A 27,883-nucleotide genomic window follows, 5' to 3' on the forward strand; every position below is an offset into this window, starting at 1 on the left:
TTTTTACACACGCAGCACAGAGAGGCACAGGATTATTGCAGCCTATTTCTCATAGTGAGGACTCCCCTCAAACAAATGACCATAATTTCCAAACCGTAGGGGCTAGAGCGGTCATTCTTACACCGTTTTGTTCAGAAGAGATGGGGGAATCTTCCAGTGTTTACAATTTATCATTAAAATATGAATTATTAAAGATATTTGACTTCTAATGCACCATAACTGAGTAGAGCAAAGCAAAAACTGCCTTGACTTGCCCTCAAACAACGCTTTCTAACTCGAAATCTATTTGGAGTATCGATATCATTCTTTCACCGTAAGAGACAGCAGGCTTTGGTGAACAATCATGGAAATTTTCAGGTCTCTGTGGAAATCCAACAAAAAGTTATGACGAGAGAAAAAAGTGGTTCATTTCCACAGTTTGAAATCTGAAGAAATCTGAGCGAAGGACGAATTTCCTACCCTCAAACAAGTCCAACTCATTTCAGAACGGTAATAGGTGAGAAAGAAATTCTTGAATTGTGAGCGTCAGGGGTGTCTGAAGATATTCGGGGACAAGCCTCATGTCTTAACTTTGCTTCGTTAAGGAGATATGACGATTCGAATATGCCTCTCATTACAGAAATCCAGCGGTGATTTTGAACAAGCTCTCCATTCACTTTATATGGAGAGTTTTCTGACCTTGTGTTAGTCTGAGGAGATTTGCAAAAATTCTATAAATCCCACAACAATGATGGTGACATTTTCTGAAAGCCAGCAAAAATACCTACGTTTTGATGTATAATTTGTGGAAGTTGAGTGAAAATTGAGCAAGTAGCAGGAAGTTGTTCGGACATGAAGTGAAAATTGCAAAACCTTCAGTGGCACACTGGAAGCCAAGAGCATAGCAACCATAACAACACATGTATTTTGTGAAAAATCACAATTTTGCAACTCAAAACTTTAAGAGGCATAAAAGTAAAACAGTAAAAGATTTGAAAAAGCTGAATCATACCTGAATAGCCCAATAATTTGTGAACATTTTAAAGTTTGAATGGTTGTTCTAGGTGAAAATATGAGGAAGTAGTTAAGTTTCAAAAACAAGCAAATTTTAGCAGAATTGCTGAAGTTTCCCATTCATTTCAATGGGACAAATTAAAGGAAAAAAGTGGAATATTTTAAAAAGTATAATAGTTAAAAATAGCAAAAATCGTAGCAGGAAAGAGCAAAAATAGCAGAATAGTTTAAAATTTGAACGGTGAAAATCGGCTGAAAATTGTGGAAGTAGTTTAACGGCGAAAAGTGTACGGAAGCAACTAGAATAATAACTAGAAAAATTTGCATTTCCTGCGAAAATGCAGTGTGGATGCTTTAAAGCTGAAGCTGCATGCAAAAAGTAGCTGAAAAAGCTGAAAAGTTGCAGAAATTGTAAAGCTGAAGCTGTCTGCTGAAGATAGTTGAAAATAGCTGAAGAAGCTGAAGAAATCAAAGCTAGTTTTTAAAAAGTTGTTGAAATTTTAATAACTTTGCAGAACAACATCAAGTTAACAAAAATGCAATAACTTAGCAGAAATGCAATAACTTAGAAGAAACATAACAATTCAGCAGAAATGTTGTAATTTACCAGAAGCTACAACTTAGCAGAAATGTAATAATTTAGAATAACATAACTTAGCAGAAATGATATAATTTAGTAGAAAATTAATAACTTGGCAGAAATATTACAACTTATCAGAACTGCTATAATTTTGCAGAAATGTAATTATTAGGAAAAAACTGTAAACAGATAAAAGCTAAAAATGATGAAGTAACCTCAAAGTTACTTGTTTAACTGTGAAAAATGACCAGAAACATTAGAAAAGGAAGAAAACCAATTCAATTAAATTTATATAGCGCCAATTCACAACAAAAGTCGCCTTAAGGCGCTTCATAGATACAGAGAAAAACCCAACAATCATATGACCCCCTATGAGCAAGCACTTTGGCGACAGTGGGAAGGAAAAACTCCCTTTTAACAGGAAGAAACCTCCAGCAGAACCAGGCTCAGGGAGGGGCGGCCATCTGCTGCGACCGGTTGGGGTGAGAGAAGGAAGACAGGATTACCAGCCAGCAGATAAACTGATGTGAAACAAAACCAAAGTAAAATTGCAGAATTTACACAGTTGGTGAAATGTAAAAATGGCAACAAAAAAACCCCAAACAAACAAACAAACAAAAAAACAAAAACAAACAACATTTAGTTAATAAATGCACAAGATGATTTGATGATAAATATGGTACCAATCTACAAAATACTGTCGAAATGAAGTCCACATTGTGATATATTTCAGGTGTGGAGAGTCACACAGCCAAACAATCGATGTGCATATTTAAAGAATCAAATAAAGAACATTGTTGTGGAATAAATTACAGTGAATAATAATCACTGCCCTGCATTAGAGAGTGACTTATGATGAGGTATTAATTGGCTTAACTTTACCTCTAACAGCTTTTCACATAGTGCTGTGACCAGGGTGAAATCCATCATAAAGTAACTGTAAACAGTAGAACCATTAGCATGAATGTTATGGTTCTACTCTGATCAAAACTCAAGTCAGCTGTGTGACCTGATATAAAATGATAAAGAGGAACACATATAAATGACCTTTATGAACTTTTCAAAATGACTTTATATGTCTGACCCATTATCTATATATATTAGAGCAGATGTGGAAAACCACTGTTAGACCTACTCTATACTAACACAAACACAGTCACAAATTCATTGCTAGTGTGACATGTGGTCCTTTTTGCCTTTGACCAATGATATGCTGGTTACTTGGACCAGTTTAGTATTTGCTGTCACAGAGGAATGTTAACCATAAATCCAAAAGACAAAACTGAAAAAATATGTTAATTGCAAACATGTTTTTGCTTAGTAAAAGGATTGAAATTACATGGAAACTATCACCTTAAAGCCTCATTGTAAATATCATCACAAACAGATGTTTTCCACGCGGTTAACAAAGCTCCACCACATCCAATCACTGCATATAAATCTAAAAGAAAACAACAACAAATAAAATGTAATTAACACAAGTGAAGTCTAAGGAGCTTGGAAAGAAAAGCGTCTGGACTTCTTTGAGTTTCTTGAAGACGTTTCACCTCTCATCCGAGAAGCTTCTTCAGTTCTAAGGGTCAATGGTGGAGAGTCCCAGATTTAAACCCAATGTGAGTTTCTCCACAAACAGGGACAAAGAACCCCCTGATGATCCTCTACCTAATCACATGAGCCAAGGTGTGAAAGTGGGTGTGGGTCCCAATCAGCCAGGGTTTTGGGTGAGCTCATTGTGAAACCTGGCCCCACCCTATCATGTGATTTCCTGAGGTCAGGAAATCACCCACGCCCACTCCCAGGATGTGAGTGGACGTTACAGTGTCTGGGGAGGGAACTCAAAACTGGATTATAGATGGCAGACAGTTGGTGTTGTAAACCACCGCCTCTGTTCAAAGATGGTCGCTCACAGTGGACGTAAATGGCTTCTTTCACTCCTCCATCTATCCAAAATGTGAACATTGGCATCCTCAAAGAGTGACCTTTGTCCTTTAGATGCAGATGAACTGCTGAGTCTTGTCCTGTGGAGGTGGCTCTTCTGTGTTGTGCCATGCGCTGGTGAAGTGGCTGTTTGGTCTCTTCGATGTAGAAGTCTGGGCATTCCTCGCTGCACTGTACAGCATACACCACATTGTTAAGTTTGTGTTTAGGAGTTTTGTCTTTCAGGTGAACCAGTTTCTGTCTGAGTGTTTTGCTGGGTCTGAAGTACACTGGGATGTCGTATTTGGAGAAAACTCTCCTGAGTTTTTCTGATACACCGGCCACATAGGGGATGACAATGTTGTTGTGTCTGTCTTTCTTATCCTCCCTCGCTGGTGTCTGATGTTCTTTTCTGTGAAGCTGGAATGCAGGCACACTGGACGAGCTTGTTCTAAAAAATACAGAAAAAGGAACATTTTATTTGTGTTAAGGCCTAAAAACTACAAATAAGTTATACAATGAACAATATTGAAATACCTTATAGGTGCTGCGGGCCACATAACCAGAATCCAGAGCAATCTCACACTTACATGATGGTGAGGAAAGACATGAGCTCTGCAATGAGGTTTGAATGTCTCAGTTGGGACACTGAAGAACTCAGAAGACAGCAATACCTGCACAGAGAGACAGAGTAGAAAAAGCATAGATTTGTAATCCATAATGTCAATTAAAACTCAAAAAGTGTCAACAAGTATAATCATTTGAGTGTGGAATTGTTTATTCAATAAACAGGATTTTAATTAATTAATTGAATTAAAAACACTGACATTTTTTATCAAAGATAAAGAATCATACCTCTCTCTGCTCTGAGGATCACTGAGCATCTCTGACAGGAAATACAGTTTCCTCAGTAGGAGTCATCATTGATGGTCTCAGAGGTTGTAGTGTGGCAGCATGATGATGGTCTCCAGATCAGGCAGGAGGTCAGGTGATGGGTGTGTCATCTTCTCCATTGAAGACACACTGGTATGGCAGTTCATAACACAGCAGTCTCCTTGTGGCATGTAGTTATCTGTGCAGTCCAGCACTGATGGATCAGGTTTGGCTCAGCAGTTCATGAAGATGGTGTTAAGATGTTGTTGTTTCAGCTGAGGATGGTGAAGTTTGAAGGTTTTCCCACAAAGGAGACTGTGCCCTATCTGAAAAAATATATCTAACAAAACACGTGCTTATAACACCACCCACCCAGCTCAGCCCCCAAGTGTCTATGTAATGCTGGTATGGGGTGTCGGTTACTAAGTTTAATTAGTGCATCAGAAAGCGGGGGCTACACCTAAAGCCCACACTTTCTGATGTCTTTGTTTATTAGCAGCTTTTTCCAGCTGCTCAGAGCATTCTGACTTGGCCTTTATCCACCCAAACCCAAACCCACCCGGATAAAGGCCAAGTCAAACTCACACACCATACCAGCATTACATAGACACTTGGGGGCTGAGCTGGGTGGGTGGTGTTAAACTGTAGTCGGGAACTTTCAGAAAACTATCCATTTACTTCTAAATCAGTTTTTATACATATTCTGTAAGCTGTACTAATGTTTTTCTCTACATAATGTATCATTATAGACATCTCTGGTAGCCTAAAGATAGTTTAAAACTTTTGACATTTTTTACCTGTAAAACATGATAAGCAAAAACTCATTCATCACAAAAACTTTTGATTCTACAAAATCTACTATAATCAAGAAAATATAATTGTCTGTATTTATTCGTGTATGTCATCATAATAAATACCTGCATTTATCTGGGATTTATTTATTTACTATTTCATATTTTAAAGCCCTTGGAGGGGAAGATCTCGTTTGTTGAGCTACATACGTCATAGTAAAAAGATTTAGTCATTTAAAACATGATGTTGGTTTATCAAATGTTGCAGCACATTTCAGATCAGAGGTGCATGATAGCAGATGTTCTCTGCTCTGCATGAAGTTCAGCAATGATTTGGTGAAATGATTAATAACATTGCAATAAGAAAGGGTCTTCTGACAGACAGAGTAGGGAAGACCCTTTTTTCAATGAAAAATCTTTTTCATGCTCTACAATCAGTAAACTCTGTAACAAACATGATCTGTAATTGTTTCAAAACTCACCAGACGACTTCATGATTGGCTCGAGGACAGGACACAAAAGACAGGGTTGTGGTAACTGTAATATGATCTCAGAACACCTGAATACAGACATTTCTGTGGCTGAGAAATAAAAATGAGGTCAAGCAGGGTGTTCTTGTCTGTAGTGGCAGAAGTGATCAGCTGTGAATACCCTCTCGACTGAAACTGCTCCAGAATCTGTTTTCTTCCACTCTGCAACTGGTTCTCATTAAAATCTCCACACACAATTATTGGGTGACAGTCCATTATTTCAAGTGAATCTAAAAGACTTACCAGGTTTTGCATGAATGGTGTCAAACTGTAGTCAGGGGGTCTGTACACAACAGCAATGAGTGCAGGGAATGGAGCCTGAACCTTCAACACTAAAAACTCAAGATCAGTGACATTATGCAGATACTGTTTTACCTGAACCTGAAAATGATTCCTCAAATACACAACAACTCCCCCACCACTTCTGCTGGCCATGTGAGGAAAGTTTGTGTAGGACACATGTCTGTTGCGTTTGAACATGGTGTAGCCATCCAAATGAAGACTGTCTGCAACAAAGGAGCCTTGAAGGTGAGACTCAGTGAGACACAAAACATCTGCTAAACACATTTCATGATGACTCTTGATGTCACTGATGTGAGATGGCAAACCCTCTGTATTGTGATGGATCAGTGTAAGAGTGTCAAGTCTGCTGGCTGTTTCTCTGACCTGAAGAAGAGGCATCATTTCCTCAACACTGGCTTGTCTCATGGTTTGGAGCGCTGCAGTTACCTCGGGATTGGCGTAAATCTTTTTCTCATCCAAGTCCTGCAAATAGAGTCCACTGAGAGACGTCACCCTGCTGAGAGCAACGTAAGCCATACCTGGTTCAAAAATGTTCTTCATTGAAACTACAGCTGTCTGTGTTGTAAGACCCTGAGTTTTGTGAATTGTGCAGGCGAATGCTAGCTTTACAGGAAACTGTCTGCGTACTGCTCCTTTAAACTTCAGACTCTCCTCTGCTCTCTCAATGTAAACCAGATCATCAGAAGCTGCATTAGCACTGCGGTTGTGTCTCATAGGCTGCCGGTTGTCCATCCTGAGCCCCAGTTTAATTATGTGTCCATCATTTTCAGATCTCACCACCTTTACCAGTATACCAAAAGCACCGTTGACTAAACCGTTTAGTGTGTCCAAGTTTCTGGTCAGCATGACTCGAGCTCCTTCAGCAACATTCAGAGTGTCAGGTAAATCATTTCGCCCACCTGTAAATGGTTTGTCTCTTCGTTCCATTCTGCCTGTACATTTATCCTTCTGGAAATCGTCTGCATTGATTATTATGATGTTTGAATGAAGCTTCTTCAGGGTATCTATGTTATGGGATTCCACATTCTTGTTGGTGGCATAAATGTGTAAGACCTCAGTTGGACATTCTTCTGGTGCAGTCACAGCCTGTGACAACAAATCTCTGTCGCACTGAGAAAGCTCATCTGTCTTTTCTTTGACTCTAATCCTGTTCAGCATCTCTGCAAAGGCCACATCATCTTTCTGACGCATGATCTCGGTTAGAGTGATCATCTGAAAATGTTCCTGCCATAGGTCAATCTGTTCTGGATCGTAAACACAGAGAGGTTTAGACTGTCGCACTGGTGGCAGCTGGTAAAAATCTCCAACAGCTAAAACTGACATTCCACCAAAAGGTCTCTGAGTGCCTTTGATTTGTTTCAGTCTTGCATCCACATAGGCAAAAAGGGGTTTTGAAACCATTGAAATCTCATCAATAACAATAATTTCAGCATTCATCAGCTCAGATCTGACTTCATCCAGTTGGTTACCAAGTCCTTGAATGGGTGGTTTCAGACTCCTGGGTAGTTTCAGTAGAGAATGTAACGTAGAGCCACTGATAGAAAAAGCTGCTGTACCGGTAAATGAAGTCAGTAAAACAGTTGGATTTGATATGTCAGCTTCTTCTGCATTAGCAGGCAGTCTGCTCAGGATCTTTGATGCTTCAGAATGAATACACTTAATCAGATGTGACTTTCCAGTTCCTGCACCACCGTTGATATAGAAGAAAAATGGATCTGGGTTCAAACCACAAACTCGCTGAATACACCAGTCTCTTATGGCATAGAACACGCAGGCCTGCTTCTGGTTCAGATTCTGATACATTACACGTACCACGGCTGGATCTACTGCAGGTTGTTCTCTGACGGCTCTGATCTTTGTTACAGCATCAGACTGACGACTGTAGTCGGGAACATTCTCCTGTTCGTTCTCATCATCAGAATGTCTCTCAGGAAGATTCTCATCGCATTGCAGCCTCACAACTTCAGATTCAGGAGCAAGATTACACCATTCATCAATCACAACATCCCTATTTTGTTCAAACTCTTCCAGTGCACTCTCAATATCCTCAGAGTTCTTCTCATACTTGTCTTTATTTCTTTTCACAATCCGTTTCACAGACTCACTGTGGTCTGAACATGGAAGTCGTACAAAACCTGAGTTGTAGAAGGACTGATAGGTTTGGAACCCTTGTGGTTTCAGTTCCTGCTCTGATCTGTGTGGAAGGTAAAGTCTCAACAGTCGACCATAATATTGCTCAGGATCTTTTTCCTGTGAACAGTGGTAATATCTGATTATAGCTGGTTTATCATTCTTTCGCCTTTGTACAAATCCAAGCTGGTTTAGAAGAGGAAGCACATCTTTTCCTTCATTTGGACCACTCACCAACCTGCACAAGGCAGCAAAATCAGCCAGTGACATTTCCTCATATTCTGGGGTCTCAGGTCTGCATTTGTATTTATCACTCAAACTTGTCATCCAAATATTACAACTGTCGTGTGTTGTGCTTTCCAGGAAGCTCATGGGCCGACTCATTTTTACTGGGTTATCATCTGTTGGTACAAATACAACACTGCGGGAACATTTTTTCATTTTTAGGCCACAGACTCGAGTCACACACTCCTGTGCGCTGATTTCTCTCTTTTTTGAGTAAGCTTGCATCACAGCTCTCATTTCATCACATTCATTGACGGTGTTCTTATCAGAGTTGTCAATAACTGTCTTCAGGTATTCAGAGAGGCCAGATTCTTTCTTTGTTATATATTTACAGAGGTATTCTATACATGAATAGGCATTCAAAATGAATGAGACATCTAAATTAGAGTTCCAGGCTTCAAGCAGGTCTGGGTTGTAATTGTTGATCCAACACTCATTTGGGTCACGTTTCAGAATCAGAGCTGTTTTCTTGTTTATGTCTTGGAGGCATTGTTCATACTCATTCATTGTTAAGTTGCATCGTGACAGAATCTGCTCTATGGTGAGGGAAGCAGCTTCAGGTTCCTTCAGCAGGTTCAACAAAGGTCTGAGTTTGGCTTTTGCAGCTTCAGTGTCTGAATCCTCATCCTGTCTCACAATCATTGTTCTTGTGGCTGGTGGTTTGGGAAACCCAAATCTACAACCAGAGTTCACACTCTTAAAGCATGTCTTTGTGTGGTTTTTGCTGTGCTTTTGTAGCTCAGTGACTTTTTTGTGCAGTTCAGGTTGTTTTTCTGGATCAGGGAGTTGAGCTGAGATGTATCTGTCCACAAAGTCACAGACAGTTTGGTCATCATCCACATCTGCTTCTACCTTTTCTCGAATCCACAGCAACATGTGTATATGTGGACTACCTCTGTGCTGGAACTCAACTCTGTAAAAGTAATCAATGATCTCACCAAGGGGCTGTGCAGGAGAAAAAAGCAAATCTCTGAACAAAGCCTCAACACGTTTATCAAACATTCGCATGGTGGTTACTGGATTTGATCTTAGAATTTCACACTTTTCTGACCAGTCCAGGGCTTCAAAATCAACCTCTTCACCTTGCTGTCTCTTTATTGCTTGAATCACTTCAGGCCATCTCATCTCAGCAGCAGAGAAAGTGACAAAGAACTGAGGTGTTCCTATTTGGCGAACCATGCTGAATAGATCTCTGGTAGTTTTCTGCCAGTAAGCTGGAGTTCCTCTGAGTGGCTGCATAAATCTGATTGCATCTTTATTTCTTACCAGCTTCTCTACTTCTGTCTTACTTTGTAACATTCCTGATGTGATTTTGCGTCCATCTTTCGTCATAGTTTTACCTTTCCTTAGCTGTATTGTCATGCTGGAATTAGCCAAATGTATTTCAGTGACAAACTGTGAGAAAAACAAGTAATTTGTGTCTTTAGCAAATCTTGCATCAATGTTGAAAAGCCTTGACTTGAAGTAAGCACTTGGTGTGAGCTTGAGACGTCTCTTTTCATCCAGTGTATTCTGACCAGTAGGAAACTGCACAGGAAATGCCATGGCTTCCAAATGAGGAGTTCTGAAGAAGCTAACAGGATTGTTTCTTTCTGCAGGAGCCACACAATATGTGTTATCAGTGAAACAGAGAATCTCTTCTGAAATGTCTACAGGCTGCAGACAACTTTCTAGAGCAAAACCTCCATTGCTCAAATCACTTTCTGGTTCATCTGGATTTTGTTCCTCTGGTTGTTCATCACAGGATGCCATATTAATATCTTGGTCACTTTGAGACTCACTTTCACACAAAAGGGCATCTTTTTCATAGTTGTCAATTTCCATTAAATCTGCTTCATTATAATCATCACTTGCCATGCTGGCTTCATCACTGCTGTCATCATCAGGTAACGTTGGATCACAAAGCAATGCATCATCTCTGATAACAATATCTGTGTACTGTGGATGAATTTGTTTCAGTTTACGCAGAGCTTGAATGAGTTTAGACCAGGTGACAGTCTGGAACAGCTGATGGCCTTTGTAGCACAGTCGTCTTTTCAATTTCACCCTCATGATCTGTGATTGGCTTCTGATCCTCGGTAAACTGTCAACTGTTTGTTGGACCTCAGATGGTACACATACCACATTACCACGTATGAGTCTCTGTCTCCCCTTTGGAAGAGGAATAATCTTAGCAAATGGTATGCATTTGGCAATCAGATGTCTCTCCAGAATGTTGAGATCACAAAGTTCAGCTGGAATATCCTGCAGTTCTAAACCATTAACAGCAGCAAGCCTGGGCATGCATCCACTTTTGAGGGAACTGTGACACGTGTGACAGATATACTCTTTTTTTCTCTCAACAGGAAAGCTGCAGTGATCATGACATGCTTCATCACACACATGAACATATTTACCAGTTAGACACTGATGAGCTACAGTCTGGTGTTTTGAGTAATTTTGTCTTTTGCAGATTTTCACCTGATTAGGAAAAGAAGCTTTTAGACAAACAGTACAAACATAAGATGGTGCTGACTTAATGTTTGATCTGAAACAAGATATGGCCTCATTCATTAAAGTGTTCTCTGGATGACACTGTAAAGTCTCAGCTGGTCGATGCATCTGGCGATATTTCCGTTTTATATTCATTGCACATCTGATATTATGCATCTGTCTGAAAGAAAAACCGTTCCAATATTTTACTCTCATTCGTTCTCTCATATTGTCCTTGTGTTGTTGCTGAAATCGTCTCTCTTCTCCATAACGCTTAGTCATGTAAGATAGTTTTTTCTTTTTAAATTCTTCACTTTCTTTATATAGGTTATATACATATGACCTCATGTAAGCTTTATGTTTTTCTCTGAATTCAGCACAAGTTCTGTATATTCTTCTTATACGCTCTTTCTGCTTATCTCTGAATATGGGAGACTCTCTATATGTTCTTGTTACACGTTCCTTCTGCTTTTCTCTGAATATGGGAGACTCTCTATATGTTCTTGTTACACGTTCCTTCTGCTTTTCTCTGAATATGGGAGACTCTCTATATGTTCTTGTTACACGTTCCTTCTGCTTTTCTCTGAATATAGGAGACTCTCTATATGTTCTTGTTATACGTTCCTTCTGCTTTTCTCTGAATATAGGAGACTCTCTATATGTTCTTGTTACACGTTCCTTCTGCTTTTCTCTGAATATGGTAGACTCTCTATATGTTCTTGTTATACGTTCCTTCTGCTTTTCTCTGAATATAGGAGACTCTCTATACGTTCTTGTTATACGTTCCTTCTGCTTATCTCTGAATAGGGGATTGTCTCTATATGTCCTTATGACACGTTCTCTTTTTCTCTCTCTAATTTTAGCACTTTCTCTATACATCTTTCTCAAATGTTCTCTGTGTTTCTCCTTATAGGTAGCATTTAATTTATACAGCTCATTTTTGTACAGACTCCTTTTATGTCTGTGATCAGGATCATTACACTTCTTAGTTGAGTTTTTTTTCTTTGTCTTGAAGCTTTCATCAAACCTGTACATCTGCCTTTCTTTCGTCTTCTGATTTTCCTTTCGTTGTGGTAGCTTTTGTTGGGCTAATAATCTTCTCCTCATTTTTTGCCTTTCCTGTTTATTACGTTTCAGCAGTTTATCTGAGAGTTCCTCTGTTATCTTAGTTGAACTGGAGGCACTGTTTGAATCATTCTGAGGAACAGAATCTGGTGTTACCGGAGTTTCTCTCACAGAAGATGCAGAGGTTTTCTTTTCAAAATAATCAGAAGGATGTTTTTTTCCGGGAGCAGCTGTCTCATTTGAAGAATCAACTCTGGATGACATTACTTCACTGGTTAAATCTTTGGCCACAGGTTTCCGTGTCTGCTCAGTGTATATTTCGGAGTTTAATTCATGAACACGTTCATTTAAAGCTGGTGCTGGTGCACTTGTAGCTGTTTGTCTGTATTCGGTGGTTTGATTAGCATCTCTTTGGTCAGCAGCGTTTTCACTGTGAAACTCGATGGGCTGTAGTTCATAAGTACAGCTTGGTGCGATGCTAAACATTCTGTACAAACGTTTGATCCTGTCAATCATGTCATTAAGACGTGTGAATTTCAACATAACTGCAGTTCCACCACTTACACTTAGCGACAATGGCATACCAGTAGACTTACGTGGGTGAGGGTCAAAATATGCATATTCACCTGAAGTCAGCCTGCTAACAGCGATGACTGTTCCTCCCATGACTAGCAAAGCATAGCGAAACTCTGAAGCCAAACGCTGTAATCCCTGTTCAAGGCTCGGAAAGTGATCTGTACCATCAAATGTGCCGTAATGAGCAAACTGAGACATGTCGACTTGATACTCGTGTGTGCGGCTGGTAACAACTGAGGGAAGTTCATCGCAGGCTAGAAACACACTGTTCACAAACCTCAGTCTGGCATCTGAATAGACGGCATGGCCTTTGTCCAACACACGGTTTAGATCTGCTCTGGTAATAAATTCATCCTCGTGTAAGAATGACAGGAAAACCAAACTGTTAGCCATGCATTGCTGATTCCGGTACTTTCCATACCTAGGAGAAGCCTGGCTTCGGGAAGCACAGACGCTACTCACTCGTGGACTTTCACTGTTTGTAACCTGTACATGAGACTGTCCTGGAGCTTGTCCATCATGCTGTGTTTGTACAGTTAGCTGGGGTTCAGTCTGGATTACCTGCATAACTTCAGGCTCTGGGACAGACACTGAGGGAACACTTCTCTTTACCACATCTGCATAAGACACTGTGGCTGTCTCTCCATCATGCTGTGTTTGTACAGTTAGCTGGGGTTCAGTCTGGATTACCTGCATAACTTCAGGCTCTGGGACAGACACTGAGGGAACACTTCTCTTTACCACATCTGCATAAGACACTGTGGCTGTCTCTCCATCATGCTGTGTTTGTACAGTTAGCTGGGGTTCAGTCTGGATTACCTGCACAACTTCAGGCTCTGGGACAGACACTGAGGGAACACTTCTCTTTACCACATCTGCATAAGACACTGTGGCTGTCTGAACACTGCTCTGCACTTCTGTGCTGGGAAAAGCTGAAACACACACCTTTACCTGCTCACTGCTCTGAGAAACATTCACCTGTTCTTTCTGCTTTTGCCATCTAAGCTTCTGGGACTGCGACCTTTGACTTTTTCTTGGCATTTTGCTGAAGTACAATCTGGAGCTTATATGTGTTTATACACAAATATAAACAAAACTGAACCTTGAAACAGAAAAACTTATAACTCCTTAAGTTACTGTTAAATCTGAGAAATGTACTATTATACTATAAAATGTTTTTATGAATATATGAATAGATGTTAAAAAGCTGATTTGTACTCCAAACTCAAAATAAAGGAAATTCAAAGTTCTCTGGAAACAATTTGGTCCGTTTTATTGTAGCTCTTTTAGAAACGGGGTTTCTTCAGCTGGATGTTCTGCAGCAGTCAGGAAACAGGAAGTCTGGGTCCTCAGGCACTTCTCGATGACAATACTGACTGAATACTTACACTGAGTGACAAAATGGGTTTGTCCTTAAATAATAATACTATAAACTTGCAGTCAAATGTTATAGCCAATGAAACAGACTAACAGACTGGATCTGATTTATTATTTATCTGAATGTATGTATTACAAAATAACCAGATTATCTTATTACAAATAAACTTATAAAAAGGTGATATTTTATACAATTGATCAAAGTAAGCCAAACTAGCAGTCCAAACTAAAGTCTAATGCAAAATTAAAATGACAAATGTAGGGCTGTGTAAGTAGTTTCTACTATAAGTTCTACTGTACTGTAATTCTACTACTGTATATTCAACTTGTAATTTAAAGCAAAATGACTGAATGTGAGAGAGCTTAATGACAGGAAAGAAAGAGCAGTGAGAGCAGAGATCTCTCAGAATTCTGTAACAGATAGATCAAGTTCTGGTAACTTGGATTTCTGAAAATTGGATTCTGAAAGGATTCTCAAAACTTGGATTCTCAAATTAGATAGAGCAGTAGAGATAGAGGGATACAAGATGGAATGGCTTTCAAATTAGATAGAGCGGTAGGGATAGAGGGATACAAGATAGAATGGCTTTCAAATTAGATAGAGTTGGGAGAGTGATAGGATAGACAGAATTGCTTATAATGATAGAGAGAGAGAGAGGATCTTCTGCAGCAGGTCACCTGTAAGACACAAAAGGACTGGAATTAGTCATATTTCCAACATGCTTGGATTTACCATATTCTTCAGACTATATGGCATACCTAAAATCCTGTCATTATCTCAAAAACATACAATGTGCCTAGCGTATCGATTCTGGTTATGCTTACTGACCTCAAACGGGATTTCTGTGGTACACAGCGCTCAAAATTCTGTCAAATATTTTAGTAAGACTTCGTAAGCTACAAAGCTGTGCTGCTTGATGTATTGTCAGAGCATTATGGCTACCATAGTCAGGACCCTCGTAGAGTAATTCGTACGGTGCTTCAACATAACATTATGGTGTGTGTACAAGGACCTGGCACGTGCTAAGAGACATGCTTAAGAAGCAGATTTCAAACTGATCAACCCATGAAGAGTTTGATGGATTTGTGGATGAGGAATGAACTGAAAGAGTGTATTGTTCTGTATTTTATGTGTTACAACTGAACAGTGTTGAGAGTTGTTTGTGAATGACTTGAATAAAGTTTGACTTATCTGACTGTTTGTTTGGCTTAATCTGCCTTAAAAACAGGCTTGTTTATTGACATTATGCCTTATAATCTCAAAAATACAATACATGTAGGGCTTTAAATACTAAAGACTTCTACAGTAAATTATTGGACTGAACAGAATGACAATGTTTAACAAATGATGGTGGAACTGTTATAAGGACATTTTTACATTCTATTAAAACAATAAACTAAGTCTATAAACTCAAACTAAGACGTGCTGCTACAGTAACTTGCTGTAAATATTAAATGGTCCAACAAAACCAACACACTGAGATTACAGCACAGTTTCAGGTCACTCTGTATGAATTTTGGCAAAATGAGAAATTTGGAGACAGCTAGTTTCTACACAGCAGTTTCTACATATTTCAGTCACATTTGGGGCATGTTTGATACACAGCAATAAGCACTACACTAAATCTATAATAAACTTATCATAGCTGATATAAAGGCCTAATTAGCAAAATTTAGTATGATGATCATTTCTTTGTAGATCATTTCATGATAAAAAGAACAGAAGTGAGTGCTGTATCTGAGCTGGTGCATGTAAGATCTTTGCTGGAGATTCCCACATTTCTTAAACAAACAAACAAACAAACAAACAAACATGACTTTCAGACAGTTCATCTTTTGTAAATTAGGGCAGGATTATTTTCAAAAAACAGCCTTGATAAAAATATCAGGCCACTATAAAATGTCTTATGTTTATGTTTTCATCCCACCTATATTTTGCAAGTCATTATGACAAATTACAAAAAGCAGTTTTTAGGCAGTGATTTAAGGGAAGAAGCTTTTGAAATCCACCATGCCCTACCACCAGTGGTCTCAAACTCTGGTTGTTAAGGCCTGGTGTCCAGAAACTTTTCTATGTGTCCCTGTTGCAACACACCTGAATAACATTAGTAGGTCATTAGCAAAACTCTACAGAACGTGACTGCATGCTGAGGTGGTAATTCAGGAATTTGATTCATGTTATAGCAGCTCATGAGTGAATGAACATGATGCAATGAAAGTACTTTTAGAAGTACATTTTTCCAAACACTTAAATTACTTAAATTTGAACAGTCTTCGGGGATGCCACTTCAACACAGTCAAATTCTATACTCTCACTAATGACCTACAAATGTTATTCAGGTGTTTTGTAACAGGGACACGTGGAAAAGCTTCAGGACACCGGCCCTTGAAGAGTGGAGTTTGAGACCCCTGCCCTATGTGAATATTTAATTGTCCCTAAACTGCTAGTCGTGAGCTGCTCTAATGTGAAACAAACACATATAGTTCTGTAAAGGTTTACAAAGAGATTTCTAAGGATCTGGAGACCCCAGAAAACAGAAACCCTCCCAGACGTTTTTGCCTGTTCAGCTACAACAAGTTGCCTAATAATATCTCGATGATAACCAAGAGCTGTGCTGACTAACTGCACTAAACTGAATCATCTATAGTGAGAGAAAAACACCAGCATTAAAGTCAAACATGGTGCTGTTACTGTGATGTCCCAGAGTTCCTTTACTACTTCAGGACCTACATCAACTCATCAGGTCCTGGGCTTAAGTTTAATCACACTTAGGATCTGAAGCACACAAGCAAGTCCAATTGAATGAATGAAACAAAACACTTGGTGTAAACGAATCAGTCTGGACTTTAATGAAATTAAGATACTTGGTATGACTTGAAAACCCTATCCATCCATCCATCCATCCATTCGCTTCCGCTTATCCTTTTCAGGGGGCACTGGAGCCTATCCCACCTGTCATAGGGCGAGAGGCAGGGTACACCCTGGACAGGTCGCCAGTCTGTCGCAGGGCCAACACACAGGGACAGACAACCATTCGCACTCACATTCATTCGCAGATACACACCTAGTGACAATTTGGATTATTCAATTAACCTATCCCCACAAGCTGCATGTCTTTGGACGGTGGGAGGAAGCCGGAGTACCCGGAGGTAGGGCTGCTCGATTATGGCAAAAATGATAATCACGATTATTTTCACTGAAATTGAGATCTCGATTATTTGACGATATTTATTTAACCCTTTAAGACCTACTATAGAACCAAGTCCGCCAGAGCTTATATTATTTTTTTACATGTTGTAGTGCCATTTGTGGGAGCATTTCAAGTTGCTATACAACTGTTATAGCCCATATTTTAATAATATGTATGCATTAAGTCCATAGTAACTACATTAATTGCAAAAAAGTGCAATAAACTACAAAAAAATTGAAAATTGTTTTTGTTTTTTAACATATATTTCTACTTGGAGAAATTTAAGAGGTTTATCCCTCAAAACTTTAAATACAAAAAAGTTGCAAAAAATAGTTTACAACAACAGGAAATTTATTCAGTGTCTTCATAGTTTTATTTTGGAGATACAGCAATTTTTATATACTGCAGGAAAAACAAAAACAATCCTATGATGCAAATTTGCAAAGAAAACAGCAGGTGCATCAAAATAAACTATTTCCAGCAGTGCAATTCGAGTTCTAAGCATCCCAGCAACTATTCAGAAAAGTCAAACATGACCAGTATAGGCTTTTAAGGCCTACAAGTAAAAAAAAACTACATTTTCCGCGAAAATGACATCACTTCCGGTTTCGGGCAGGAAATGGCGGACATGTGATAGTTAGCGGTCTGTTTCAATGTGCGAAGTGTTACGAACAGCTGATCAGATCGGCAAAGCGTGTTTCTGGAATATTATGTTTTTGTTCCTGCAAGCGCTTTTTATGCAATTTATGTGGAAGGAAACCGTGACCGAGGACAAGCTGATGGCATAAGATGTAAGTTTCATATGCAAAACAAATTATTGCGCTAGCTTACACGGTTCAGGTTCTACAGGGATTTAAAAAGTTACACAAAACAGAGCGTGCTGCTCTGACCGGCTTTAAAGGGTTAACAATAACAATGTATTGAATAATGACTTTAAAAAATAATATAAAATAGTGTGCAACACCACTGAAGTTTTTTTTTTTTTTTTACCTCTCTTTTCAACCAACGGCAGTCACTCTCCAAATAACTTCTGCTTAGCTTTCCGAGCTTCCCTCGGGTCCTCTTAATCAGCGGTCTCAACCTTTTTTGCGCCACGGACTGGTTTATGCCCGACAATATTTTCACGGACCGGCCTTTAAGGTGTCGCGGATAAATGAGGGAGGGGCTAATAATCGGCTCAGTCATTTTTAATGATCGTTGAAAGCCCAGATCGTAATCGTGATTAAAATTCGATTAATTGAGCAGCCCTACCCGGAGGGAACCCACGCAAACACCGGGAGAACATGCAAACTCCACACAGAAAGACCCCGGCCTGATGTTGGAATTAAACTCAGGACCTTCTTGCTGTGCGGCAACAGTGCTAACCACCGTGGTACTTGGTATGACTTGAAAACCCTATATTGGGCCTTAATTAAGACTTTTTTCTTTTCTTTTTTTGCCTGTCCTGTTTGGATCTAATTAAGACAATTCTGAAATTATAGTGGACCAAAATCAACCAGTGATGTAAACCAGTCATTACCAGTTACTGTAAATGCTTGATGGTAATTGTTGCTATCAGGGCATCCACAGCTGGGTATTAGAGACCAATATGTTTTTACATTAGACCAGGTTGTTCTGGTTCAAAAATGAAATCATCACTTTAAAACTGCTTTTTGTATTTATCCAGGTCATCCTTGTTAGATGATTTGAAACATGTGAAAAAAAGCATAAACAAAATAAATCTGCAAGGAAGAAAGACCTTTCTCAGCACTGTACTGCAGACAAAACCTATACTTACCAGACTTGCGACGATCAGATCAGTATCCTAGAGAAAGGAAACAACACATCAGATCACTGTTTAATGACTTACACTGTTGAACCTCTTCACACACAATCCAATTTACTGTGACATGAAATAACTAGTAAGATCCTCAATTTCTTCAAGCCTTTATGAACTCACTGTAGTCTAAAGAGGACAAACTTTAGTTACAGAGTCTCACATGACGATGACATGTGTAATAAAGGCATGCATACTACAGAAGTGCAAAGAAGAGGCACCTATATTTGTTGGTACAGATTATGGCTTTTTAGCTCCATCATTTTCTATCACAAGTCAGTGCTTAATAAAGTGTGGAAAAACCACAACTGTTAGAATCAACGGAAAACCTCATTAGGTTTTAGTTCTGATCTGAATATGTAAATCCTAAAATACATGTAAATTCTGACATGTTATAGTAACAACAGTGGCACGCCATTTTTGCAATTAATTTCTTAAAAATTATAATAAAAAGTCCTTCCATTGTACCTGTTGGCAGGAATCTTTTTGTATTTTGCAATATTTCCCTTTTATATATAATTTTCAAACACATTGTATCAAGCAACTTATTAAGAAACTGATTTAAACTTAGTGTACATAAATTACACACAGGCTTTAACATACACAACATTGCCTACTCACAACTCTGGTTCTCTTAGTCTTTTATTATTGCTTAAATGTTTAACGTACCACTTCTGTTCACTCAGGCAAAAATACTTCTATAGTGGTCTGACTTTAATGTAATACATAAGCAGAATATGAGTGAAGATATAAATCAACAACTGTGGTGCTCTTAAGTGTTTAAGCTAGGGCTGCTCAATTAATCGAATTTTAATCACGATTACGATCTGGGCTTTCAACGATCATTAAAAATGACTGAGCCGATTATTAGCCCCTCCATCATTTATCCGCGAGACCTTAAAGGCCGGTCCGTGAAAATATTGTCGGGCATAAACCGGTCCGTGGCTCAAAAAAGGTTGGAGACCGCTGATTAAGAGGACCCGAGGGAAGCTCGGAAAGCTAAGCAGAAGTTATTTGGAGAGTGACTGCCGTTGGTTGAAAAGAGTTTAAAAAAAAAAACTTCAGTGGTGTTGCACACTATTTTATATTATTTTTTAAAAGTCATTGTTAACCCTTTAAAGCCGGTCAGAGCAGCACGCTCCGTTTTGCGTAACTATTTTTAAATCCCTGTAGAACCTGAACCGTGTAAGCTAGCGCAATCATTTGTTTTGCATATGAAACCGGAGGAGTTGTACTTACATCTGATGCCATCAGCTTGTCCTCGGTCACGGTTTCGTTCCACATATAGCTTTGCAAAAATTGCATAAAAAGCGCTTGGAGGAACAAAAACATATTCCAGAAACACGCTTTGCCGTTCCTATCAGCTGTTCGTAACACTTCCCACAGTGAAATGATGCACATGCTGTTTTCTTTGCAAATTTGCATCATAGGATTGTTTTTTGTTTTTCCTGCAGTATATAAAAATTGCTGTATCTCCAAAATAAAACTATGAAGACACTCAAAATAAATTTCCTGTGGTGGGAAACTATTTTTTGCAACTTTTTTTGTATTTAAAGTTTTGAGGGATAAACCTCTTAAACTTCTCCAAGTAGAAATATATGTAAACAAAACAAAAGCGATTTTCAAATTTTTTTTTGTAGTTTATTGCACTTTTTTGCAATTTATGTAATTACTATGGACTTAATGCATACATATTATTAAAATATGGGCTATAACAGTTGTATTGATGTATAGCAACTTGAAATGCTCCCACAAATGGCACTACAGCATGTAAAAAAAATAAATAAAAATAATATAAGCTCTGGTGGACTTGGTTCTATAGTAGGTCTTAAAGGGTTAAATAAATATCGTCAAATAATCGTGATCTCAATTTCAGTGAAAATAATCGTGATTATCATTTTTGCCATAATCGAGCAGCCCTAGTTTAAGCTACCACTTACACTAACTCACCTAAAATGCGTTCATAGTTATGTCTGCTAGGTAAATCCATAAACAAACGGAGAACATGAACAACTGTATAAAAACAGTTGTTTGTGTTCAAACATAAAAATCAGACACAAATGGCCTGTTAAACTTCAGGGACAGTCAGAGGTCATGTGTGGGGCCTTTGCTGCTACAAGGTATAAATTCTGACCATTTGTTTTTGCCCATCAGTAAATGGTAATGTCACAAAAACCAAACTACGTTAGGTAAGTTGCTAAACATGTTACACAGTGACAATGTCATATTACTGCAGTTACAATTGCTGCTTACTTACCAGCAAAGGCAAAACCGAAGTTCTGTTTCACTCTGTAACAAAAGAACAAAAATACAGAATCAGACAACTGAAATCAGCATCAGAGTCAATACTGCATCACAATCTGTAGTGGGAAAAAAAATCTGTTAAATTCTTTGTTTACAACAGCTTTACTATAAACACCCCATCTTCTCTTTCTGCACCTTATTAAAGATTTCTGTCTTTATTAAGGTGATGTGTCGTTTTATCCATCTGCAATTCCACAGAAATTCCTCATGAACGTAAAGCTCTAATACTTTGGTGCTATTACATAACACAGCAGATACCACAAGCAATGATTTGCTCGCACTGCACACTTGATCAAATGATAACATCACAGTTTCAAAGCGTGCAACAATCACAAATAATACTTGATACTATAAATGCTTGATGGTAGTTCTTCGTATCAGGGCTTCCACAGCTGGGTATTAGAGACCAGCATGTTCTCACATTAGAACAGATAGCTCTGGTTTGGTTTTCTCTGCTTCATACGTGAAATCATCACTTTAAAATGCTTTTTTGTATTTATTCAAATCATCCCTGTTAGATGATTTGAAACATGTGACAAAAAAGCATGAACAAAATAAATCTGCAAGGAAGAAAGACTTTTCCCAGCACTGTACCTCAGACAAAATGAACTCACTTTAGTCTAAAGAGGGCAAAATTTAATTGCAGAGTCTCAAATGGCCTTAACATGTGTAATAAAAACAATAATTACTACAGAAATGCTTTGATAAGCCTTTAAAATTAGACATAAATGGCCTATTAAACTTCAGGGACATTTTTAGGGACACTCAGAGATCGGGGGGGGGGGGGGGGGGGGGGCTTTACTGCTTATAAATCCTAAATGTGTTTTTGCCCATGAGCAAATGGCAAGATATCACAAAAAGCCAAACTATTGTATGTAAATTGCTAAAAATGTTACACAATCCCAATTTCATATTGCTTCAGTTACAATCACGGTTTACTTACCAGCAAAGGCAAAACCAAGCTTTATTTCACTCTGTGTAACAAAAGACAAAGAACAAAAATACAGGATCAGAAAACTCAAATCAGCATCAATACTGCATCACTCTCTGTTGTCAAAAAGATTCACTAAACTTCTTTGTTTACTACAGCTGGAATACAAACAACAACTCTCCTCTGTTTTCTTTGGTCTACATCTCATTTAAGATTGCAAAACACTCATACATGAAAAACTGCACGACATATTTTTAAGGCTTTAATATTTGAGGTGGTCTGCATTCAAATTCTACTTCCTAAAATATTACCAACTGCACATAGTATCATAGTAAATATGCTGTAGTTTTAAAATAAATATCTATGTACCATACTAATAATAATATACTGCCATATTTTATTTATGTGAAGGTGGGCTGTTGTTTATTTCATTAATTTCCCACAAAGTGAGAATTTAAACTGTGCTGCAGATTTAGGTTGGCACAAACAAGCCTTTGTTAAACAGTTCTTAAAAATTAAAGTCTACATATTAGGAGTTCTTATTATTCTTGGGCTATGTCCACACGTACACAGGTACTTTTGAAAATGGAGATTTTTCTATGCGTTTGCACCTTTCGTCCACACTTAAACGGCGTTTTCGGTCACTGAAAAACTAAAAACGCTTGCCAGAATATTTTCGAAAACTCCGTTTTTGCATTTATGTGTGGACAGGGAAACGGAGAAAACGCAGCGCCTTTTTTGACGTCACACTGTGCGCCACGTTATTGTTTCGGTGAAATGCATTTCTACAATACGGTTACTGTTAATTGTTCTCTCTGCAGTGTTTAAATGCTTACATATGCGCACACAGTTACTGTCCCCCCACAGATATGACTCGGTTCTGCTTCTATGCCCCATCTTTGTTTACCATTTCCCACCGAGGCTTCTAGACCTCTGATTGGCCAACATTTCTACACGGTTAGGAATATAGCGCCACCTGCTGCTTTGGCATGTTCCTAGCAGCGTTCTCCTTCATTTCTGCATTTATGTGTGGACGGGATTGTTTTTTAAAACAGAAACGGAAAATCTCCGTTTTCAAAAATACCCGTGTATGTGGGGACATAGCCTATGTTTAATCCTCAGTTTCTCCCCCCCTCCTTTGTCTTAATTAACCCACAAGACCTGCACACACGTGACTCTTTCTCCCGTGTTCGGTCAGAGGCGGTAAAATGGCTCCTTTGATCTTGCCGACAGCTGACACTGAATCTAAGATGGCGGTTCGTTAAAAACTTTACAGCATAAAGAATGAGGCTGTTTTAACCAACTGATTTGTGAAGAGAACTAACTGCACCTTATGTAACAGGCTGACAAACACGAACACACCAAATGTAATTAATAAAACAACACGATAACCGTGGTTCACAGTCAAATTTTCATTTCACACTGGGCTCAAAGGAGCGCTAGGCATTAGCATCGGGTTGTTAGCTCATCAAACACTCCTTTTACATACAAAAATGACAAAGTTTCACTAAGAAAAAGCAACCACTGTGTTACTCTAATATGAGTTATACCTCGGTTGGCTTTATAAATCACTAAAAGAACTCGTTAAATCGCACAAACAGACTATAAACATTTAGGAGAGAAGAGGAGAAGCAGAGCAGCAGCACTCACCCAGAGCGGACTCAGCGAAGTGTGCGGAATGGCGGATGTCCGGCAGTCAGGTAAAAGATGAGGCGTTCACGGGTAGTAGGAAATTCCAGTATTTACACACAATGGGCATTGTAAACATCAAAAATGTAGGTGATTTTAAATATTCTATACAATATTTATTTGCTACAGAAAAAACTCGCAGAACTTTAAATCTATAACTTGAATAAATATTATTAGAAGGCTCTACTCCTGAACACCAACACCAAAGAGCTGAGTTCACCAGACCTGAAAAAAAAACAACAACAACCAGTCCAGGACAGTCAGTCTGCAAAGATGTTTTAAAGACAAATATATATATATAAACATTATCCATTAAGGATTCCCCTCAAAACAAATGACTATAATTTCCTAACCGTAAGGGCTAGAACGGTCACTGCACCGTTTTGTTCAGAAGAGATGGGGGAATCTTCAAGTGTTGACAATTTATCATTAAAATGTGAATTTTTAGAGATATATGACATGGATGACTTGTTGACTTAGAAGCCACGAATTCCCCAATATGCAAATAGATTAAGCATAAATACTACATTTAGTAGAAATACTATGTTTTAGCACAAATAGTATAAAAAGCAGAAATACTGTAATTTAGCAGAAATACTATATTAGGCACAAATTCTATGAAAAGCAGAAATAGTATGATTTAGCAGAATAGTAATATATAGAAATAGTATGATTAAGCATAAATACTACATTTAGTAGAAATACTATGTTTTAGCACAAATCCTATAAAAAGCAGAAATACTATAATTTAGCAGAAATACTATATTAAAATTAAAAATGCAAAAGACAATAAATGTCCCTAAGGACCTCTGAAGGTTAAACACAAATCCTATAAAAAGCAGAAATACTATATTAGGCACAAACAGTATAAAAAGCAGAAATACTATAATTTAGCAGAAATACTATGTTAGGCACAAATAGTATAAAAAGCAGAAATACAATTATATAGCAGAAATGCTGTATTTAGAAAGAAAAATATAACATAGTAGAAATAGTATGATTTGGCAGAAATACTATATTTAGCACATATACTGTAACATGACAGAAATTCCTCCAATTAGTAGTAATACTTTAACATAACACAAATGTTATGATTTGGCACAAAAATCATGATTTGGCAAAAATACTATGATTTAGCAGAAATACTATGATTGAGCAGAAATACTAAGATTGAGCAGAAATACTAAGATGTAGTAAAAGTACTTTGATTGAACAGAAATACAATTATGGAGGAGTAATACTTTAAAATGGGAGAAATATTGATACACACACACACATACACAGAGCCTAAAGGGAAGAGTATTTGTGCCATGGAGTGTTAACAAGAATGTGAGGTCCATATTATCAAAAGCTGGTAAAATCATAAAAATTTGCAGAATTGTAATAAATGATGAATATGAATTACTGGTCTGTGACAGTGTATTAATTTGTAGGGAAAAAAAACATGTTGACCAAGGTGGAATCGAACCCACGATCTTTGGCTTGCAGAGCCGTGTCATTACCAACTGCGCCACTGGGAAAGAGAGCGGCCGCTTTGGAAAAACAGGCTGATGAGGAGTCAGAATTAGATTGCGGTGAGAGGCGAAAAACACCGTTTTTTGGAGTTACAAAACGTTGTGTAACTCAAAAACTAGGTGGACTAGAAGCATAATTCTTCTACTGGCTGAATCAGCGGACTTTGGTGTACTTTGACTGCGATTTTCATTGCTCTCTGTACATCTGTCGCTGAGATATGACGAGAGAGGAAACGGGAGACCTCAGATATGATTGGCTGGCTGGGAGGCCGTGCAGGCTGTGATCTGTATACTTGAATGTCTGAGTCCTCACAGAGGATTGGCTGCCTGGGGACCTGGCAGAAATATATAGAAATAGTATGATTAAGCATGAATCCTATAAAAAGCAGAAATAGTATATTAAGCACAAATCCTATAAAAAGCAGAAATTGTATGATTTAGCACAATAGTAATAAGTTAAACAGAAAAATTGGAAAAGCAAAATGGACAGCTGAAAAAATGCTGAACATGCTGAGGGTCCCTCAAATATACTTGTTAAATGAAAAAAATCGGCAAAAAAAATATAACAGCCACACAATCACAAATATGGACACATAAGGAAACACACATGCACAGAGAGACACACACACAAGATCCAATTCAGTCAACCAGTCTAAATATATTGATTTTGAATCTTACAATGAGATCATCCCATTAAAAGGCTTTCTCTCTCTCTCTCTCTCTCTCTCTCTCTCTGTCACACACACACACACACACACACACACACACACACACACACACACACACAGGGAGAGAGAAGTAAGTTTCTAGGTCAGCCTGGGAGCTGCTGAATTTGAATCCACCAATCAGAGAGCCTGTGCACTCTTTCCCTCCAAAACAGGTGCATCCTTTTTACACACGCAGCACAGAGAGGCACAGGATTATTGCAGTCTATTTCTCATAGTGAGGACTCCCCTCAAACAAATGACCATAATTTCCTAACTGTAGGGGCTAGAACAGTCATTCTTACACCGTTTTGATCAGAAGAGATAGGGGAATCTTCAAGTGTTGACAATTTATCATGAAAATGTGAATTTTTAGAGATATATGACATGGATGACTTATTGACTTAGAAGCCACGAATTCCCCAATATGCAAATTTGAATGCCTGAGGCCACATATATGATTGGCTGCCTGGGAAGCCGTGCAGGCCCTGATTTGTGGATTTGAATTCCTCAGCCCTGATATGATTGGCTGGCTTAGAAGCCATGAAGGCCCCAATATGCAAATTTGAATGCCTCAGGACACATATATGATTGGCTGGGAAACTGTGCAGGCCCTGATTTGAAAATTTGAATTTCTCAGTCCTCACAGAGGATTGGCTGCCTGGGGACCTGGCAGAAATATATAGAAATACTATGATTAAGCATAAATACTACATTTAGTAGAAATACTATGTTTTAGCACAAATACTATAAAAAGCAGAAATACTATAATTTAGCAGAAATACTATATTAAGCACAAATCCTATAAAAAGCAGAAATACTATATTAGGCACAAATCCTATAAAAAGCAGAAATACTATATTAGGCACAAATAGTATAAAAAGCAGAAATACTATAATTTAGCAGAAATACTATGTTAGGCACAAATCCTATAAAAAGAACAAATACTATAATTTAGCAAAAATACTATATTAGGCACAAATCTTATGAAAAGCAGAAATAGTATGATTTAGCAGAAATACTGTATTTAGCACAAGTACCGAAAAGTACCAGAAATACTATGATTTAGCCGAATAGTAATAGCTTACAAAATTACAAATATGGAGGCATATTGAAACACAAATGCACAGAAGGACACACAAACACAGGCTCTAATCCAGTCAACCAGTCTAACTATACTGAATTTAAATCCTACAATGACATGCTGCCAAATAAGGGCAGGGTCCTCTCTCTCCCACTAAACACACACACACACACACACACACACACACACACACACACACACAGAGGGAGAGAGCTGCCGAATTTAAATCCACCAATCAGAGTGGCTGTTTACGTTTTCCCGCCAAAACAGGTGCATCTTTTTACACACGCAGCACAGAGAGGCACAGGATTATTGCAGCCTATTTCTCATAGTGAGGACTCCCCACAAACAAATGACCATAATTTCCTAACCGTAGGGGCTAGAACGGTCATTCTTAAACCGTTTTGTTCAGAAGAGATGGGGGAATCTTCCAGTGTTAACAATTTATCATTAAAATGTGAATTTTTAGAGATATACGACATGGATGACTTGTTGACTTAGAAGCCACGAATTCCCCAATATGCAAATTTGAATGCCTGAGGCCACATATATGATTGGCTGGCTGGGAAGCCGTGCAGGCCCTGATTTGTGGATTTGAATTCCTCAGCCCTCAGATATGATTGGCTGGCTTAGAAGCCATGAAGGCCCCAATATGCAAATTTGAATGCCTCAGGACACATATATGATTGGCTGGGAAACCGTGCAGGCCCTGATTTGAAAATTTGAATGTCTAAGTCCTCACAGAGGATTGGCTGCCT

General features: G+C 38.4%; 1 protein-coding gene and 1 long non-coding RNA gene across 6 annotated transcripts; both read right to left on the reverse strand.

Annotated features, from left to right (window-relative positions):
- Positions 1–1,455: 1,455 nt before the first annotated feature.
- On the reverse strand, positions 1,456–10,107 carry LOC147313650 (uncharacterized). 3 transcript variants are annotated; one of them, XM_086263334.1, is made up of 3 exons: positions 4,346–10,107; positions 4,028–4,138; positions 1,456–3,941 (listed from the first exon to the last, which is right to left on the reverse strand). In XM_086263334.1, the coding sequence occupies exon 1, from the start codon at positions 9,945–9,947 to the stop codon at positions 5,646–5,648; it is 4,302 nt and encodes a 1,433-aa protein (XP_086119460.1). In that variant the 5' UTR covers positions 9,948–10,107; the 3' UTR covers positions 1,456–3,941; positions 4,028–4,138; positions 4,346–5,645. The 3 variants fall into 3 exon arrangements, with proteins under 3 accessions (XP_086119460.1, XP_086119459.1, XP_086119461.1); XM_086263333.1 differs by having other exon boundaries at positions 4,028–4,164; XM_086263335.1 differs by lacking the exon at positions 1,456–3,941 and having other exon boundaries at positions 4,087–4,105.
- A 3,875-nt stretch (positions 10,108–13,982) lies between these two features.
- LOC147313651 (uncharacterized) lies at positions 13,983–26,000 on the reverse strand. 3 transcript variants are annotated; one of them, XR_015124966.1, is made up of 5 exons: positions 23,785–26,000; positions 22,147–22,177; positions 21,157–21,188; positions 18,861–18,887; positions 13,983–14,570 (listed from the first exon to the last, which is right to left on the reverse strand). It is a non-coding gene; the product is annotated as an uncharacterized LOC147313651 (long non-coding RNA). The 3 variants fall into 3 exon arrangements; XR_015124965.1 differs by lacking the exon at positions 23,785–26,000 and adding an exon at positions 22,971–23,052; XR_015124964.1 differs by lacking the exon at positions 23,785–26,000 and having other exon boundaries at positions 22,147–23,043.
- Positions 26,001–27,883: the final 1,883 nt, after the last annotated feature.

Source organism: Aulonocara sp. 'chitande type north' Nkhata Bay, linkage group LG15 (genome assembly GCF_057382095.1).
Source record: "Aulonocara sp. 'chitande type north' Nkhata Bay isolate Kocher_YH1m ecotype deep benthic linkage group LG15, A_spYH_male_GT1.1, whole genome shotgun sequence".
Classification (NCBI taxonomy): Eukaryota; Metazoa; Chordata; class Actinopteri; order Cichliformes; family Cichlidae; genus Aulonocara; species Aulonocara sp. 'chitande type north' Nkhata Bay.

What these genes read in the sequence shown, in the direction of transcription:
- LOC147313650 (XM_086263334.1), bottom strand. Translation starts at nt 9,947, where the DNA reads ATGGCATTTCCTGTGCAGTTTCCTACTGGTCAGAATACACTGGATGAA.